Below are 21,299 nucleotides of genomic sequence, written 5' to 3' on the forward strand. Positions count from 1 at the left end.
TAAGCAGGATTTGAAAACATAAGAGCCTTTTATACTACCTTTAGCCAAATCTGTAATTGCAAACTATTTTTAGCCACCAGACTGACTCAACCAAAAACTTTGAAGGTGTCCAAAAACAAGATGCAAAACATTTCAATAAAACTGCTTGAGCATAAACAGAGGGATTTTCACGTTTCTTGGAATCTCTCTTTGGTTTCACTTCCAGTAGGATCCCTCTCCATGTGTCTAAGTCCTGAGATACTTTCTCTGGAAAGAGAAGGTTTAATGCGAAGCTATACTCCTTGCCCATCCCTCCTGTCATACTCCAGTCCCCTACCCTCACATGCACAAATGTCCTTTGACTACAATATAAACCAGTAGGGTCTTATCTTCATTTAAAATTTTGATCATGGATTTTTCATTATGGATTTTTTTGCATGAATTATCATTGTTTTTTAAAATATTGCAATAAGGGCTTATTTACCTTGATTACTGAGTTTTTTTTGGGGGGCTCCCTTAACTTTTGCACCTGAATTGAGGGCCTCATCCTAGTCCCAGGGTAGATAGCCTCATAACCAAAAACCTTATAACCAGTAGCTGTCAAGCTCAGTCTGGATTTCCCCATCTCAAATGCAAAAGTAGTAACTAAAATTTTCTTATTGGGCTCTTTTGAGGATTGAGTGAGATGGTACATGTAAAACATTTAGCATGCTTGACACAGAGTCAGCACTCAGTAAATACTGACAGCATTACTGCTGGTAATGATAATAACACAAACAACAGCAGTAATAATAGATAACATAGCTACAGTCATCAACAATAAGACATAATCCATCCCTAGGGAAATCATATCTACTGGGAGACTCAGACACAGAAACAATAATCACGATTCAATTAAGAGCTATAATAAAGGTCTATGTGAGACATGATGAAGGTGCAAAGGTGGGAGGAACTCACTGCTAACCACTTAGAGAAGGTGCTGTAAGTCAGATATTGAAGGCTGAGTTGGACAGTTTATCAAATGGAGAAAAAAAGAAAGTCTATTCCAGTGTGTTGAGAGACCAGTGGGTACAAAGACATAGAGTCTGCAAAGGCCTGAGATACTCAGAGGAAGACATTCTCAGTAACTGGACCAGGGAGTTCTGGTGGGGAATGTTGTGGGAGTTGAGGCCAATAAGGAAGACTGATTAAGAGCTTTGGATATCATCCTAAAGAGGTTAGTTTTCTTTCTTTCTTTTTTCCTTTCCTGGGGATAGTGGAGAAATCTGTTGAAGGTTTTTTAGGCTAGATTTTGAAATGTTCATATATGAGTATTAGAATGGCAACATTGTGAGGGATGGATAGGAGATAAGGAGAGATTCAGAGCCAGGAATCCTCATTAGAAGACTACTGCAAGATCCAGGCTTGGAACATAAGGACCTGATTCAAAGCCCTAAAGAGTGGTGTTGGACAGCAGCAAAGAAATGAAGACAGCATTAGTGAGACCAGGTGGCTACTTGAGTGTAGAGTGGTGTGGAAAGGAAGGTAAAATTAAGAATGAGTAGAAAGTTTAGTCTATAGTAACTGGGTAAAGATTACCAGAAAAGTAAATGCAGGTATATATGCGTGGTGGGAGGAGGAAGATAAGGAGACTTTGAACACATTAAATTTGAAAGGCCTGTGGAACATTTAAGTGGAGCTGTCCAATAGACAGTTGCAAATAGGAGTCTGGAAATGAGAAGAGAGGTGGAGGCAAAAGTTTGGGTGTTGTCTGGAATAAAAGAAATGCATATGGTATCTCTAGGAAAGCTTGAATGCAGAGAAGAGGGCCTCATCAGGGAGACTGTCCTCATCTTCCCTCCTCTGGGCTTCTTAAACTTATCTTCCAATGAAAAAACCAATCCACTTGCTGTCGATCCAATTCTGAATCATGGTGACCCCAGGAGTGTCAGAGTAGAATTGTGCTCCACAGGGCTTTCAATGGTTATGATCTTCTGCAACAGGCCTTTCTTCTGAGTCACCCCTAGGTGGATTTGAACTGCCAACCTTTTGGTTAGTAGCCGAGCACTTAAAATTTTATCTTCAGAAATCCCTTAACAATTAGTGTATCTCCTGTATAGGACTTCTGCCTGGTTCCCCAGCAAATGTCCCCAGAGTTTCCTTACCCTGGCTATTTGGTCTGCCATTTGGAGACGTCCATCCAACTCCCGTCTGATCTGTGCTGCTTGTTCATCTGGATTATCCAGCTGCATGAAAACACAAACACAGAAACTTTCAGTTTGGATCAAAACATCCAGTAAACTCATGACTTTCCGTTTATACCTCGCATTCAAACATACACCTCCTTAGAAATATTTCACCTTGACATTCCCTAAAAGTTCCAATTTGTATGAAATACAAGTTAAATTCTCCTAGGCACATGTGATGTGGTGGCAGTTGCTAGAAGAGACACTTGAATAACCTTTTACAAGAGTCATAAATCATTTCTGAACTGCTATGCAGCAGAGCTTCTAATAAGGGCTTACTGCAATGTCTCTGTTTTGGTCCAATGGAAAAAAATGCTTACAGAGCAGGCATACAAGAAAGGAGATAGTAATATAACTATTAGAAACCTATGGAGCAGATGTAGTGCTCAGCCATAGGGCATGAAAATCAATTACTGTTAAGTTGGCTCTGACTCATGTGTGCCACAGTAGAATTGTGCTCCACAGGGTTTTCAATGGCTGAGTTGTCCAAAGTAGATCATCAAGGCTTTCTTCCAAGGTGCCTTTGGGTGGACTCAAACTTTCAAACTTTCAGTTAGTAGACAAGTGTATTAACCTCTGGCACCACCTTGGGACTCCATAGCACGTGTTGTTGTTGTTGTTATTATGTGCTGTCGAGTCGGACCTGACTTATAGCGACCCCTCCTTGGGTTTCCGAGGCAGTATCATTACAGAAGTAGATTGCCCCATCTTCCTTCCGAGGAGTGGCTGGTGGATTTGAACTGCCAGCCTTCTGGTTAGCAGTCAAGTGCCTTAGGCACTATGCTACCAGAGTTCCATAGCACATGGCACATATTCTGCTGCTCTCCCATACCTGGCCCATGGAAGACTATTCAATCATTTCATTCCTTCTGATGAAGCATGGAGATAGTCTCAACTAGCATTCCAGATGGCCACTATCACTTCATTGATGTTGATACATAAACTGAAATTTATTCTTATCTTACTTGATGGTTAGAGCTATATAAGCGTCAGAAGACCCAAGCAGCAGTAAGTCTGGGCCATACCTTAACTTCTTTGGTTTCAGTTTGCACATCTAAAGAAAGGAGTTGGTTATATAATCTTCTTTCCTTTCAACTCTAACTTTCTATGAATCTATGACAGGGATGGATGGATATTTTTGTAAAGGGCCAGATAATGAATGTTTCAGGCTTTTTGGGCCATAAGGTCTCTGTTGCAGTGACTCAGCTCTTTCACTATAGTGTGAAAATAGCCATTGGCAATTATAAATGAATGAGCATGGCTGTATTCCAATAAAACTTTATTTTATTGGAACAAGTGTGAGCTGTAGTTTGATGAGTCCTGCTCTATGAGTGAAATTTTTCTCCTTATTTGCAGACAAGCCTACCATTACTCTTCATACAGTAATTGAATCTGCTTTCTTCCAGGAACCTATGATTTATCCTGTTTACAAAAATGTTTAGTTAAGTACAGAACTGTGGCATTCAAATAGGTTGGACTTAATTCCTCTTTTTAATACATGTTAACTACAACAAAAATATACCTTAAAGCATATGTGCACTTTCTAAGTCTGTTTCTCCTGAAAGCTAAATTGCAAGTGATATAAAACCTAGTCCCATGCTTAAAAAAAAAAAAAGAATGACTCTTACCTATACTATGAAACGGAATAAACCAAAAAACCAAACTCATTGCCGTGGAGTAGGATCTGACTCATAGTGACCTCTCCTTGGGTTTCTGAGGCAGTATCACTACGGAAGTAGATCGCCCAACCTTCCTTCTGAGGAGTGGCTGGTGGGTTTGAATTGCCAGCCTTCTAGTTAGCAGTCAAATGCTTTAGGCACTACACCACCAGAGCTCCCATGAAAAGGTATAGAAAATAAATTATTTCTAATATGAAATAATAAAAAAAAAAATTATTCTCATACTTTTGAAGCATCATGATTAGTCTACTTTGGTTTATACTAGAGTTTTGAACCAGTTCAAAGCTCTGGTTTATATTTTATAAAACACATAAAGTCCATCTGTTTTCTTCATGCCATGCATTTTTATCACACTATTCAATTCAGGAGTCAGCACTGCTTTATCTTCTCTTTCTGACGGTTTCTTTTTAAATTTTAATTGTGGTAAAATGTAGCAAAAGAAACCTCCAAACTTATTGCCATGGAGCTGATTCTAACTCATAGTGACCCCCCACTGAGTTTCAAGGCTATAAATCTTTACAGAAGCAAATGGCCTCATCTTCCTTCCATGGAGCAGCTAGTAGGTTAGAACTGCCAACCTTTTGGTTAGCAGCCAAATGCCTCAACCACTACACCATGAGAGCTTCTGTGGTAAAATATATAGCACTAACTGTCCCTTCTACTCTATCCCCTGCCCCTGGGAACCACAAATTTACTTTCTGTCTCTATGCATTTGCCTATTCTAGATGTCCCCCAGAAGTGGAATCTTACAGTATTTGTCCTTTTATATCTATCTGGCTTCATATTTCCACAGTTCATCTATGTCAAATATCAGGACCTCATTTCTCTTTGTGACTGAATAACATTCCATTGCTTGGATAGCCTACATTTTGTTTATCCATTCATCTATTGATGGACACTTGGGTTGTTTTGACCTTTTGGCTACTGTGAATAATTCTGCAATGAACATTGGTGTACATGCATCTATTTAAGTCTCTACTTTTAATTCTTTTTGTTACATACCCAGGAATGGAATCACTGGCTCATGTGGTAATTCTATGTTTAACTTTTTGAGGAAATGCCAAACTGCTTTCCACAGCAGCTGCACCATTTTACATTTCCTCCTAGCATTAGATGAGGGTTCTGATTTTTCTACATCCTCATTAGCATTTGTTATTTTCCATTTTTTAAAAAAAATTTATAATAGCCATCCTGGTAGGTATGAAGTGGTTCCCAGCTAATTCCTCAGTTTTAAGGAACAGGACTATATCTTACATTATGAATATTGGAATATATTTGACCATATATTCTCCAGTGCTATTTCCTAAAGGGTGTTATGCTGAACAATTTTATTAGACTCTCCAGAAGAAAGGGTTCTGTGGTCAGATAAATATGGTAAATGCTGCATCAAAATACATAATCTGAGAAGTTATGCAGTAAGGAAATCTGTTAGATTTTGTACAACTTAACTCTCTTTTAATGGTACATTTTTTGTTTTTTGCATAATGCCCATAGGACACCAGTTTGAAAATCCTGTTCTACATAAATATAAAGAGAACCAACCAAAAGCAATCACATTACTTGCTGACCAGTAGTCCATCCTGATTGCCACTTGCTGATGGGCCCACATGGGAAACATGGTCTCCTCAGTGTTGCTTTTAAGCTCCAATAAGCTGCTGCTCTTCTATTCCCTTAGAAGCACAAGAGTTCTTCAGATCCAGATGCAAACCCACAGAGAATGTTCAGAAACATTTTGCTCAAAATATGTATGTAAATGAAACATCTGACTGGGAATTCTATCAGAAGATATGGTGCTTGCACAAATTAAAATTAAAGAGGGGGAACACAGCACAGTAGGCTCATCCCCATTACTAAGTTTTACAGAAGCATTTCAGTTCACCCACTGGCCTCCTAGAATGCCACTGGAAACAAAAGAGAATACTGACAATGAAGATTAGCAGTCAAGGTGTACATACAACTTCATTCATTCACTAATTTACTAGTTCATTCATTTACTTATTCATTCATCAAATTTTATGGCATATCTTTGACATGCCAAGACACTAAGATACAGAAATGAACAAGATAGACCCAGTCCCTGCCTCCATGGAGCTTCAATCTAGCAAAAATTGATACAGTTATTTGAACAATTAGTGCACAAAGGGGAAGAGATTAGTGTTTGTTTATGCCTATATCAAGCACAGGTCCCTATGACCTTTATTAAGGCTTTTTCTAAATGATACCACCAGAAAGCAGATGTTAATGGCATTTCCCCCAGGAAAAAGAGTTCTGGGGTTAGGATGTCCTCTCCTTCTGGAAAATTTGCAATATGTATTAGTATAATCAAAACTCTGAGAGGCTCTAAATTAAATAAGCCCAATTAACTGCATTTGACTTTGTCTTTTACTCAGTTATTCCACCAAAAGCAAAGATTCCACAGAACAGTTTGGGAAATTCCACACGGTAAACAACTTTAGGTACCATTGTTGTTATTCTTAGGTGCCATTGTATCAGCTTTGAATCATAGCAACCCTACACACAACAAAACTAAACACTGCCTGGTCCTGCGTCAGCCTCACAATCCTTGCTATACTTGTTCCCATCATTGCAGCCACTGTGTCAATCTGTCTTATTGAGGGCCTTCCCCTTCTTCAATGAACATCCACTTTACCAAGCATGATATCCTTCTCCAAGGAATGGTCCCTTCTGACAACATGACCAAAGTAAGTGTGATAGTTAAGGTTGTGTGTCATGTCAACTTGGCTGGGCCTGGTTAAGTGACTGGGCAGCTGGATGTAGTATTCCCCATGATGACACTGGTAATCAGGTCCGTGGTGGGAATCTACCACAAGCAGCTGAGTAGCTGCTTTAAGGATGTGTGATCTGCTTCCTGTATATAAGCAGCAGCTTTGGGAATGGTTTCTAGCTTATGGCATGCTTGAACCCTGCATGTGGCTGTGTTGTTGTTCAGCAGGCTGCCATGCTCTGCCAACCTTGGGACTTTCAATGGACTTGAATTAATGTCTTGTCATGTGGTTTGGTAACATCAGGACTGTGCCTTTTTACTTGTCAACCTTGGGCTTGTCAGTCTTAGCAGCCAGCAGCTGTCTGAGTGAAGAAAAAGTCTCTAGCTTCACTGGGCTGGGAGCAGGAGGCAGAGCTGAAGCCCAAGGTTGAGGTGCTTTCACCCAGCCCCTAGAGCCTGGCATTTTTAACTCAGACTTAAACCCTTCAAACTGTAAAATTATAAACTGTTTGTTCAGCCATTCTGATTTGTGGTATATTTCTGTTAGACTGGCACTAGGTAACCAAAACAGTAGATGAGACGAAGTCTGGCCATTCTCTCTTCCAAGGAGCATTCCAGCTGCACTTCATCCAGGACAGATTTGTTCATTCTTCCAGCAGTCTACAGTATTTTCAGTATTCTTTACCAACACTACACCTCAAAAGCATCAACTCTTCTTTGGTCTTCCTTATTCACTGTCCAGCTTTCACATGCATACAAGGTGACTGAAAACACCATGGCTTAGGTTAGATGCACCTCAGTCTTCAAAGAGACATCTTTGCTTTTTAGCATTTCAAAGAGGTCTTTTGTAGCAGACTTGCCTGGTGCAATACAACATCTGATTTCTTGATTGCTGCTTCCGTGGGTGTTGATTATGGATCCAAGTAATATGAAACAAACTCTTTGACAACTTCAATCTTTTCTCCATTTATTGTGATGCTGCTTATTGGTCCAGTTGTAAGGAGTTTCATTTTCTTTATGTTGAGGGGTAATCCATAATGCAGACTGTAGTCTTTAACCTTCATCAGGAAGTGTTTTAGGTACCATTATTATCCTCATTGTATAGATGAGGAACTGAGTCTCAGCAAGGTAGAGGAATATGCCCCAGTTCACACTGCTGGTAAAGAGCCATTTGAAACTGAGTTGGCCTGCCTCAAACTGAGCTCTTTTGGCCTGCATTATGTTGGCTTCCGGGAGCTCTGGTAGCATAGTGCCTAAGGCACTTGACTGCTAACCAGAGAGTTGGCGGTTCAAACCCAATAGCCACTCCTCGGAAGGAAGGTTGGGCAATCTACTTCCGTAGTGATACAGCTTCGGAAACCCAAGGAGGGGTCGCTATGAGTTGGGGCCAACTCAACGGCACATAACAACAACAACAACAACAACATGTTGGCTTCCTTCTTTATTGCCTTTTTGTTTTTTTTCTAATTGGTCCTGACAATTAGCTAACTTGGAGCATCCTCACTTTTGTAAGAGCTAGTATGAAGAGGCAGGGAAATGTAGAGAGACTGTCATCTGGCATGACTGACAGATTTCTTCTGGGGAAGCTATAGGTGCCACCTCCCTTCTTAAGAAATGATAACAACGGGCATGTCCTTCTCCTCGTTCTGTCATTTAGTAGTTGTGTGATCCTGGGCAAGTTACTTAACCTCCCTGTGCTTCAGGTCTGATCATCTAAAAATTAACATAATAACCTACCTCAGGTTTTTGTGAGAATTAACTGAGGTAACACATATAAAGTGCTCAGCACAGTGTCTGGAAGGCAGCAAAACCGAAAACAAACCATTGAGTAGATTCTCACTCATAGTGACCTCACGTGTTTCAGAGTAGAACTGCATTCCATAGGTATTTCAATGGCTGTAATTTTATGGAAATAGACTGCCATGCCTTTCTCCTGCTATCCACTTTCTTCTTGAATCCATTGCTGGGTGGATTCAAACTGCTAGCCTTTTGGTTAGTAGCTGAGGGCAAACCATCAAACCCTTAGGAAATGGTGGCTGTTATTTTTGTTATTAGAGCAGCCCATGCTAGCTGCACTTCTGGCGTGGGCCACAATGGGGCGTCAAAGGCTCAGATAAGAAGTACCAGATGGGACCATGTCCCTTCCCCTTCCTGGTGTGGATGTGGGGTCTTGGTATGACAGTCTGTGCAGTAAGAGTGTGGGATCAGGGGCTCTCATCTCTTGACAGAGTTCCCTGGCTTCTCAGCATCTTCCATTTTCTCTGGGATCGAGTCCCTTTGCTCTGTTAGACTTTAATTAGCAGGAGTGACTAGAAGGCGGACACTGTCTCTTGGCAGCGAGTGATCAGAAAGGAGGATGAGAGAGGAATGCAGCCCAAGTTCCCCAAAATAGCCTGGCATGAGAGGGAAGGTCATCCTTGACTGAGGAGCTTGACAGCCCCTGCGGTATGAAATCCAAAAATATAAAGAGAAATCAAGTAATTACCTTTTCAAGTGCTGGAAAGAAAAAGCCAGATAGTGAGCTTCCATGGAAACACAGTTCTGTTTGCCATGCTGGTCTTTTCCACTCATGAAAGGGAAGGTCAGCAGGAGAACCAATCCGAGGGCAAATCTTTCCCACCAACAGTTCATTAGGGTTAAGAAATGTACATGTGCACGAAACCTCTTTACCTAATTAGACAAATTAGTAGAAGTCAAACAGAGGCAGCTTGGTTATTTTGACTTGTCAGCCAAACAAAGGGAAATATTTCCTTGGATTTTTCTTTTAAAGTGATGGAAGCAGAAAAAATGAGCATAGCATCGCCCAAGTACAAAACTATATATACAGTTTATGCTGTCAGTTCAAGTCTGCCTCACAGATTGAGACTCTGCAATTCGTAGGTTGAGCCTCTTCAGTCAGTGCAGAGACAAGAACTCAGACCAGAGTTGCTGACTGAGGGAATGTGGTGCGGAGAGGACACAAGTCTGAAACTCTAGCAGAAGGGACTTTGCACCCAGTTGGGTGACCTTGACAAGTATCTTCACCTCTCTGAACCTCAGTTTCCTGAGCTACAAAATGGAAGTAATTTTTGTCTTGCATGGCTACTGTAAGGAATGAATGAGACAATGCGTGATAGTGTTTAATGGGAGTCAGGTCAACTTTGGCCCAAATCTTGGCTTTGTGATTTCCTCACTAAACAGGACTAAACAACTTATTGGCCGTTTACAAGTCTCAGTTTCCTCATCTGTAAAACAAGGATAAGCGCTCAGCACAGTGCTTGGTTAGGTAAGGTTCCTCCAAAATTCATGCCATTCAAGAAACCTCAGAATGTGGAAATAGGGTTTTGCAGCTGTAATTAGTTAAGGTTAGGTCATACTGGAGTAAGGTGGGCCCTTAATCCAATATGACTGGTGTCCTTATAAAAGATGAGAATAGACACAGAGATAGACACAGAAGAATGATGACCATGTGAAAACAGAGGCAGAGATTGGAATGATGCTGCCACAAACCAAGGAATGCCTGGGGCCACCAGAAACTGGAAAAGATAAAAAAGGATCCTACCCTAGAGGTTTTAGAGGGAGTAGGTCCTGCTGATGCCTTGATTTCAAACTTAAGGCCTCTAGAACTGTGAGAGAATCAATCTGTTGTGTTAAGCCATCCACTGTGTGGTTCTTTGCTATGGTAGCCCTAGGAAACTAGGACTAACACCTCCCCTAACATGTTGTTATGAGGATTAAATGAGAAGATATGCATGCAAAGCACCTAGTATGGTGCTGGCACACAGTAGGTCCTCAGTATACAGTTGCTACAATTATCATTACTTTCAGACTGGGCACTCACCAGATATTAACTTCTCTCCCTGTCCTCAGTGATTTCTGAAAGGATAAAGACATTACAAGGAGACCTGAATGGATGTCAGGAGCCAGTCTCTGTCCTCAATTTGCCCTTAGCTGTGCAATCTGGCACTCAAGTCATCATCTCTCAGGCTTCAGTCCCTTCATCTGAGAAACGACAAACTCTAAGCTATTACTATATTCCAAAATTCTCCAAATAGACAAGACTAGCATTTCCTAAAGTTATAATGTGGTTGATATTAGTTCTCCAAGATCTTCTGTGAGAAAGGATTTTGGGGTTAATAAGTCTGGGAAAGTCTGCCTCTATCCTCTTCCTGGATATCCTCAAAACACATGAGCAAGTGAAATTTACTGGTAAGTCCTGCACCAAGGAAATGTGTACAGCCCCCAATTTCCAAACTCCTCTGGTCTCATGTGTAATACAATTGAACATCCCAGGAACCTACTTTGGGATATGCTAACCTAGGAGTTCTCCCATTCGCTTTACTTTTTTCAGGTCCATGGAATATTTTTTTGTGCAATAGGGGCTGGGAAAGAGAAAGCAACACCATTATGCAAATGGTTTTGCAACTGTGAAGAAAGGGATCCACCTGGGAAAGACCCATCTGACCTCTAAGACGATGAAGAAATCCCTCATGGAGCCCAAATGTGAAGTCTCCTCATTATCCTTAGATCCCCTGGAGAACTGGTCTTCAGAGTGTGCCTAGGAGACACCCTTAGGTACCAGCTCTCTCTGAATTCTCTGGTGCTAATATGTTATGATGATGTGGAGACAAATGCAACTCTGGACTCTTCCAAAGTCATCATTACTACTGCCCAGAGGTGGGCTTCAATCAAGCAAAAAGAAAATATGACTCAAATATGCAGAAAAATTCAACAGAAAGAGGCAGATTACTTTGTGTACTATTTAAATAATTGCTCTGCTTTTTGAGAAAATCTGTGGGACTCAATCTCAGACTCAATGGACCACATTTAGCCTCAGGACAAAGATGAAAATGATCTGGATCTGTGGCTATAGGGAGCTTTTGAAATGATACAGTAAATATAAGGCTGAGGGTGTAACCCCTACTGAGCTTTAAACCCTCATCTCTAACCCCACCACCCCTCAATGTGCACTGCTCAGCCCTTTGCTGAGTCCTTTGGAATGGCTTGGTTTCCCTGCTACCCAGTCTTTGCACATACTATTCCTTCTGTTTGGAGCACTGTTCCCTTGCCTCCTGGATCCCCTTCACCATGACTGGTAACTCCTTCTCCTTCTTCATCCTTCATCCTGTGTGCTTAGCAGCATACTTTTCTCTATCTCCCCAGGCTAGGAGAGTTTCTCCAATCATAGGTTCTCTTGGCATTATGCATCTCTCCTGTATTAATATTTATCACAAGTGTAATTTTCATGCAGTTATATGATTATTTTATCTAGCTCATCTGCTAGACTGTAAGCTCCAGGAAGCAAGGATGGGTGTGATTTTGCTCACTGTTGTAATCCTGGCACTTAGCACAGTGTTGAATACATAGCGGACTCTGGGTAGATGCCTACCAAATGAATAAGCTGACTGCCTGACCAATCAAAGCGCTGAGTTAATTATCTGTGACCCAGAGAGGGAAAGGACCTGTTCATAGTCACAAAGTGAGAGGATTGGGGTCAAATTCCAAATTTTCTAACTCCCAGTCTGCTATAGATTGCTGCTTAGTGGCTATGTCCCAGAAAATGCCATTCTCTGAAGAATTAGGTAAAAACAGAATTTTGTTGCCCCATAACCAGTCACATTCTTGATAAAGCTTTCTTAATTGTGGGCTTTGGGGGACTGACAGGTAGACCAACAGTGCGAGCCCCAGCTCTGATTTGGGTTGTAGCTCAATCTGTTCATCTTCTTTCTTCTTCACTTCTTAGCCTGGCCCTTCAGTTCACAGGGACCAGTGTCTGAGATGGAAGCTGCCAGGCGCCACTGCAGAGAAGGCCGCGGAGGAGGGGGAGGAGGTGCCTCCCCATAAAGTACTCCTATCAGCTGGCCCAGCCCTCCTTTTCTCCATATCCCCATGTTTTCCATCCTCCTTTGGAGACAAACTGCTTCAGCAAATGCCTGCCTGCCTTCCTGGTTCACTGCAGTCTGGAAATTTACAGCCATGGCAATGTCAGTTCCCAACCAGGAGGATGTGGATGCCCAGGCTCCAGTTTCAAGAAAGCACTGATGTTTGGGCTGTGGATACATTAGTACATTCACTTCTTAGCTCTGCCTCCAAATTCCTTTCTTCCTCTCTCTTACAGCCTTGCTCCACTTCACCCACCTCTAATATTGAGGCTGTAAAATGTGGCCAGCAGGCAAACACCAACATTACCCTTTCACCCCCATCCACTGCTGTCCAGGTTAAATCTCTGCTTTTCCATTTTAAAGCTGAGTAACCTTGGGCAAGTTATTTGACCTCTTTGAGTCTTAGGTTTTAATTTCTTTTCCCCAACTCTCTTACTCTAAAATGGGAATACTAATACCCACCTCATAGGGTTAATGGGAGATTAAAAGAGATGATCTGTGTACACTGGCAACAATCACTTTCAGTAAATCTTTGCAGCTTATATTTGGTATTGCACAACCTGCATACATTCACCATTACACACAAGTACTGATTCTAACAGCATCTGAAGTAGGCATATCAGACATTCACACCTTTGCAGGTAAGTAACCAGACTTCCAGAGGCTAAGCAATCTGTAATCAGTTATCAGTAGTTCTAGACATATTTGCTACTGCACAGAGACAGCAACCCTTAGGGAAAAGTGCATAGATTATAGAATCAGAACAATATGAGATCAAACCCTGACTCTATCATATACTCGCTGTGTGACCAGGGCCAGGGCACTCAACCTCTCTGAGTGTCTCCATCTGTATCTCTAAAACAATAACCTCAGAGGATGATTGGAATGACAGAACACCAACAAAAAATTATTCACATTTTCGCAATAATAATGAATATAGAATAATATAACAGTATAAAACAGTGGTAATATTATAATGATTATAAATTATTATAATAAATGAATAATGATATTTTCTCACATAGCATGGGTTTAGTACAATGTGGGTTAACTTATTATTACTTCTACTGTCATTGTCAGGAGTGAATCTCTGATAAAATTTGCAGCCTCAACTCCCATCATTGCTCATCTTGACTTAGGCTCTGTTCCAGGGTTATTTGTGGAGAAAACATGCAGTGTGGTGTCCCAGGCACACTCTATTATTTTCTGTTTTTATGAAAATCACCCAAGTAGATACTGCCTCGTTTGTGGAACAGTTAAAATAAGATCATTAGTGCCTTTCTTCACCATGGCTTATTTCCTCTCCAAGAGAAGACCTTGAGTAGGTCAGAGTTTCCATTCTGAAGGATGTACTTCTCCTTGGTTGTAAAATGCAGAGTTTAATTCCCAGGGTTTACCAGCCAATGAGAACATCACCTGCATGTGAGTCACTATTTTTATGTCTTTGCTGGATTCTGGCAATGCAGTAAATATAACACAAGAGCTCTAAATGCAGTATTTCTCTGAGCAAACAGCAAATAAATACATAAAAATATCCCAAACAGAAAGTTAATCCACTCTTTTATGAACCTGAAGTTCTCAACCAGCTTTTCCTCATTCCTACCTCAGTCCTGGAATGACCTCTCCTTCCTCTCCTTTCCACCAGTCCTAATCTGACGTATCATTCAAAGTCTGGCTTCTGGCCTACTTTCTTTAGGAAGCCCTCCTTGACTGATCCAGCCTTGAGTTACTCTGTTCACTTTCATGGGTATTGCTAACCAGTCTACTTTTCTAATTGTCACATCTTCCATTTCTCTTCCCAGACTGAGCAGCTCTATGGCAAAGAGGTCAAGGACCCAGATGTTGGATACGGTCAGATCTGGCCTCAGATTTTTGCTTTGCCACTTAGTAGCTCCATGACACTGGACAACATACTGAACTCTCTCTGCTTCCTCATCTGTAAAGTGGGGAGGGAGTTCTAATAGTAACAATGCCCATAGCACAGCTTGTTATGAGAATGAAATCAGAGTTACTCACAAAGCACTTAGTGTGCTGCCTCAAATATGATGAGGGTCCACAAAGCCAGCACTGTAATTTGGTACTGCTGAAGCCAGAGAGCAGAATTTTATCCAGTCTGGAGCACACAGCTGATTTTTTCAATGGATCATCTTAATGATCCTCACAGTTGGGGCTGGGGCATATAGTCCAGTTCACCTGGACTAAACTCAGGTGAAATATACAGGGAAATGAAGGCCCTCAAAGAAAGAAGTGGGCATTGTCTAACTGGGTCTGAGTGTAGCAGTTGAAGCCCAGGGTGTAGAAGCAGCAGGTGGCTTTGTGAGGAAAAAATTCAGGGGACCAGCCTGGTCTGTCCCTTTTGAGCTATGTGACCTTGGGTCAAGTTACATAACTTTTATGATCCAGTTTCTATATCCAATCAATCATGTTGTTCTTTCCCCTAAATATATCTTGAATCCACCCATTCTGTGCATCCATTTAGCTAGGCCAGGCTACCACTGTCTCCATCTTGGACCATGGACCAGTTCACCTGCATCCTTTCTTGTTTCCCACTAATACACCAGTTCTCAATCTTGGCTGCACCTAGGGGAGATGAAAGAATGTCTTGATGTCTAGGCTGCACCCTAGACCAACTAAATCAGACATTTTGGGTTGGAGCCCAGGCAGTATTATTATTATTTCTCACTCTCCAGGTATTTCCAATGTGCAGCAAAGATTGAGAACCTCTGCCAAAATACAGTAGCTCTTCAAGTTTGGAGCACATAAGAATCACCTAGAAAGCTTGCTATAACACTGATTCCTGGGTCTCTTCTCTGGAGATTTTTGGTTCAATGGGTCTGGGGCGAGGCTTAAGTGCTTGCTTGTCTCACAAGCTCTGGGGCAAGGCAGATGATGCAGACCACACTTTGAGGAGCAAGGATCTAATCCTGGCTCAGTACTGCAGCCTGCTAATCTTTTTACAATGTGCATTTGCTCATGTTACTCTCTTGCTTAAGACCCTCAACAGCTTTTCATTCTTCTTGGCACTAGGAGTCTGAGATCCTTATCAAATCTTAGGTATCTGTGCACCATATGGCTCCTGCACAACTTTCCAGCCTCACCCTCCCACTCTGCCTCATTCTCTAGGCTCAAGCCTTTCCGTACTTCTAGGTTTTCAAACATGACATATTCCCACTTGGCCTTGCACATGCTCTTCCCAAGTCTGCCTCTGTTGCCTGGCTAACACTTACTGGTTATCTAAGTTCCAGCCACGGTGGTGTTCTTAGGTTCTTAGGAGCCTTCTTGTTCTCAGCCAAGGTCACTTTCTCTAGGCTTCTCTAGCATCCTGAATCTCCTCTTTTATCATCCCCATCACATTCATCTTGTCTGCTCCATGTCTGTGTTCCCTGCAAGGCTATAAAGTGCCTCAAGGGCAGAGACCTTGTCTGTCTTGTACGCTCTAAAATCTCCAGTGACTGATGCATGGTTGGTGAGTGAGAAGGATTTGCAGAATTGAATTTGAGAAGGAGATAATTATATCTACTTGGCATAGTTGCTTTAGCAAGTTAGTGAGATATATTTTCCAAGCACTTAGTGTGATATCTGATGCTTAATAGGTGCTCAAATCATGACCAAAGTTAAAAATCTGAATGCAAATGTTTTAAATGTATTTCGTCTTTGCTGAATGAATAACACTTACTGCTGTTGAGTCAGATCCGACTCATAGTGACCCCTCCTCCTTCGGTTTCCTTGGTGGTATCACTACAGAAGTAGATCGTCCAATCTTCCTTCTGAAGAGTGGCTGGAGGATTTGAACTGCAGCCTTCTGGTTAGCAGTCAAATGCCTTAGCCAGTATGGCAACCCACCAGCCACTCCTCAGAAGGAAGGTTGGGCAATTTACTTCCGTAGTGATACCACCTCAGAAACCCAAGGAGGGGTCACTATGAATTGGATCCGACTTGATGGCAGTGGGGAATGAATTCCCCCTGTGGGGAAAGCACAAAATTGAGTATTTAAGTGAAGAAAGGATAGAGAATACCTGAGTAAACTGGTGGGAATTGTAGAGATGTGAGCCTCAGTGTTCTGATCTGGAAACTGGGGCTACTAATATTAATAAGGAAGACCAAAGAAGAACTGAACCATTTAAATCATGGTGTTGGTGAAGAATATTGAATATAATATTAACTGCCAGAAGAACGAACAAATTTGTCTTGGAAGAAGTACAACTATAGTGCTTCTTAGAAGTGAGGATGGAAAGAATTCATTTCATGGACTTTGGACATGTTATCAAAGAGGGATCAGTCCAGAGAGAACTACACCGTGCTTGGTAAAGTAGAGGGTCAGCAAAAAAGAGGAAGATCCTTAATGAGATGGATTGACACAATGGCTGCAACAATGGGCTCAAAAATAGCAACAATTGTGAGGCTGGAACAGGGCCAGACAGTGTTTCATTCTGCTGTACAAAGGGTGGCTATGAGTCAGAACCAACTCAACAGCACCTAACAATAACTCAAATTATCATTTAATAGATATTCGTTAAAAACTTGTTTTGTGGCACACATTGTACCATAAGCTGTGAGAGCAGGATGAACATAGACTTTGCCTTCTGTGAGTTTATGGTCCACATGAGAGCTGACATATTGATCATCAAGCATTTGCTATGACCAGGCACTGTATTTTTCATGTACTACCTCGTTTAATCCTAACAGTGACCTCTTCCTGTAGGTATTATTATTATTATCAATCCCATTTCATAGATGAGAAAACTGAGGCTCAAAAAGACTAAAGTAAGATCCCAAAGAGGTGGTAGAGCCAGCATGCAAATTCAGTGCTACCTGAATCCAGGATAACTGTCAGGATTGTTTCAGAAACAAAAAAGAAGGTTTAAAAAAATAGAGAAGTGTTACACAAATATAAATAATTAGTTTTATTGCCATAGTCTTTGAATTAAATTTTATTAATTTCCAAATTTCTGTCAGGCAGCCGATCTAATGGAAAATGATCTCTTTTTAAAAATGAGCCATAGGTGATTTTATTCTCTGGAGACTGACATGAATATCATAGGAGATAAAATGTTTTTTGTGCTGTTGAATAATTTTGATCTCAGCAGCATCGAGTCATGGTGGAAAGCAATTTATAAATGGTACAAGTAATACGCTCCACAGGAAATCAGGAAAACATTCCATGATATCTAAAATACCTCTACCTACTAGTAAAATTGAATGTCTGCTAAAAATGTCCATTCTTTATTTTAAGAGGAAGTAAACTTCATTTTCAAAATATTGATCATGCTGTATAAAAGTTACTCACAAGGTCAAAATGAAATTGAATTTGCCAGCTTCTGTAATTATGGCTTCAGTGAAAGTGCATGTGTGTGTGTGTGTGTGTATATATGAGAGACCGTAAGCACTAGAAAACATACAGAGCTATAAATCATAGAGCTGCCCATATCAATTAAAACCGAGGAAAGGCAGTATCATTTCCAGGGTACATGAGAGCTGTCACATGTGCCGTTGTTTCCTTTGAACAGCATGTCACAAATACAAGACTTGCTTAATTTCCAGTCGCAGGCTGATTGTTACACAAGTACCTGGTAGAAATTGGGCCTATTCATGAGTCTACCCACATCTATCATTATCTCATTTTGCTTGCCCTGAAGAGTGTCTGCCACGGAGTTACCATTGTTCAAAGCCAGAAATATTTATACAGGGTGGGGTTCACCTGTCAAAGGAACAGTTAGTTCCCAGTGTCAAATCCATAACCAAGTAGATGTATTTTTTAATGATTTATTGTAAAAGTATCTGTGAGCAAGAGGAGGAGGTAGTATTAAGAAGACTAAGTCCCTAAATTCCCCTACAGAGAGGAGGAAAAAAATGATTTAAAGATAACCAAATCACATAAATCGCACTCAATAAATGCTTCCCGCTTACAATATACCATATCGTGTGTTACAGGTGAGAAAAGGTATTAGGATGTTATTTACTCTGCCACAGTGACAGTTTTTATTTATTGGACTAATATTGACATCTACCTTGTACCTAGTGCCATGTTCAGCAAATTGGAAGGGCTGACAGATTAAGAAGTGGAAGATTTTATATTACCCATGAAACTGGGGACAAGAATTCCATGTCAGTTATGGATAATTGTGTTGTATTAAAAACATATATAAATATTTTTTAATTAAATTGTAAAAGCACCCAAAAATCAAACTCACTGCCATCGAGTGGATTCCAACTCCTAGCAACCTTCCTGAGGTTTCCAAATTGTTAAATTTTTACGCAAGTAGATTGCCCAGTTTTTCTTCCATGAAGAAGCTAGATGGTTTGAACCACCAACCTTCTGGTTAGCAGCCAAATGCCTTAGGCATTGCACCACCAGAGCTCCTTAAATTTTAAAAAAGGAAATGAGTAAACCAGGATAGACTAATTTGTTGCACAGTAAATTAATCGTGAAATTTCAATAGCTTAACCTAACAATAGTTTATTTCTTGCTTATCCTACATATCCAATATGGATGATGGAGGTACCACATAGTCACGCAGGGATCCAGGAGGATGGATGCACCACAACTTGGTGATTCTGCCACCTCAACGTGTGGTTTGTAGTATAATTGTGACACAAGAAAAGAGCCTGTTTGCTGTAACTTGTCACATGACCCTAACTTAACTACAAGAAAAATATACAGAAACGTGAAATATTTCATTAGCATTACTGTCTCTGACACACAAAAAACTACCATGGATTCTGTTAAAGTGCCCACAATATAGCCTCTATCTTGAATATCTAGAAATTGTTCAGTTCTCTATTTAGCCTGGCCTGTATGGATTACTCTATTTCAATTGAAATTAACTCACATTAACATCATAATTAACTCTGCCTGTAAAAGGGTAACTATAGGAGCTCTGGTAGCATAGTGCCTAAGGCACTTGACTGCTAACCAGAAGGCTGGCGGTTCAAACCCACCAGCCACTCCTCGGAAGGAAGGTTGGGCGGATTAATCCCACTTCTGTAGTGATACTGCCTTGGAAACCCAAGGAGGGGTTGCTATGAGTCGGGGGCGACTCGACGGCAAATAACAACAACAACAACATGGCCTTGGCTTAAAGGAAGGAAATAGATGAAGGAAGTACTCTCCTAGAAGAGAGAAACCTGCAAATAAACAGTATTTTAACTAGTATAAATTAAAATGATATTGACTAAAATACCATATTCAGCACTAGGAAACAAACAAACAAAAAAACCAAGGTGGTAAATCTTTACAGAAGTAGATTGTCCTGTCTTCCTTCCTCAGAGCGGCTGGTCAAATGCCTTATGCACTGCACCACCAGAACTCTTTGTATTTACCACTGAGAAGTTCAAATCAAGATGACCCTAGAGGGGAAAGGAAGGGAGGGAAAATAGATGGATAATTAAGAGACAGGTTAGATAAGGATGAAGGGAAAATCAATATAATGAAAGTGTGTGACTTGTACAATATTACTAAGGAAAAGGAAGACATGGAGAGCTGCACAAGATTTACAGACAATAAAGGCAAATACTATTACAGACAGAACACTACATTAACAGTAACAACAAACAGTTATCTCAAACTCACTGCCGCCAAGTTGGTTCCAACCCATAGCGACCCCTCCTAGGGTTTTTGAGGCAGTATCTCTATGGAAGTAGATTGCTCAGTCTTCCTTCCAAGGAGTAGCTGGTAGTTTTGAACTGCCAGCCTTCTGGTTAGTAGTCAAATGCCTTACGCATTATGCCACCAGACCTCCAAACAATAATCTATGGGTGGATGTATAGGTAGGCAGGTATGGATAGGCAATGAGAATATACCACAACCATACACAGGTTTGGCAGACAATATTCCTACCTATGTATTTCTATGTGCTACCAAAATGTCCATATGCAGTTTAAACATAATAGGAGACAAAGTTAGCATAGCTTTTTAGCCACAAATAAGCACATTGTGGGAATAGTTCACTGGGCCTGTGGACTGGGGACCATGATTGTGGGGACATCAAGCTCAATTGGCACAACATGGTATACAAAAATATTATTCTACATCTTACTTCAGTAAGTAGCGACTAGGGTCTTAAAAGCTTGTGAGGGGCCATCTAAGTGGCAACTATTGGTCTCAAATGGAGCAAAGAAGACCGAAGACAATCAAAGACACTTAGAAACAGTCCAAAGGACCAATGGACCATGAGAACCTTAACCTATATGACCCTGAGACTAGAAGAACTACATAGTGCCCAGCTATCAATGCCAACCACTAAGAAAGGGATCAGAATTGGACAGCCTCCATAGAGAAGGAAAAGGTGGAACAAAACGTAATATCTCACACACACACACAGACCAGGCTTACCAGCCTGATAGAGACTGATGAAACCCCTGAGGCTATGGCCCTGAATTACCCTTGAAGACCTGGAATTCATTGTACTCCCATGGCTTAAGTCAGCCAAACAATAGGTGTACGAGCTGTACACTTGCACCAGGGAGATATACTCCTTAGAACAACCAACCATGCAAGGTAAGTAGGGCAGCATTTGCAGAGGGAGAAATATAGGGAGGCAGGAATGCACAGACAGGAAGGGCACAGGGAAAGGGCAACCACAGGGAGGAAATGAGACTTGAGATGTTACACTGTAGGGAATGTAACCAGTATCACAAAACAAAATGTGTATATAAACTGCTGAATGTAAAATGAATCTGCTTTGTAAAATTTCACTCAAATCACAATAAAAAGTTGTTTTTTTTTAAAAAAAGACCCTTGTTGTTGTTGTTGTTATTTGCCGTCGAGTCGGCCCCGACTCATAGCGACCCCTCCTTGGGTTTCCGAGGCAGTATCACTACGGAAGTAGGA

General features: G+C 41.0%; 1 protein-coding gene across 1 annotated transcript in view; it reads right to left on the reverse strand.

Annotated features, from left to right (window-relative positions):
* Positions 1-21,299, reverse strand: part of CADPS (calcium dependent secretion activator) — a 741,642-nt gene that overhangs the window by 419,799 nt on the left and 300,544 nt on the right. Inside the window, exon 4 of the mRNA XM_042780468.1 lies at positions 2,124-2,204. Coding sequence (XP_042636402.1) covers positions 2,124-2,204 — 81 coding nt within the window. The remainder of the gene's footprint in view (positions 1-2,123; positions 2,205-21,299) is intronic.

This window comes from Orycteropus afer, unplaced genomic scaffold (assembly GCF_000298275.1).
Source record: "Orycteropus afer afer isolate SDZICR_OR568_19922 unplaced genomic scaffold, OryAfe1.0 scaffold00041, whole genome shotgun sequence".
NCBI classification, from domain to species: domain Eukaryota; kingdom Metazoa; phylum Chordata; class Mammalia; order Tubulidentata; family Orycteropodidae; genus Orycteropus; species Orycteropus afer.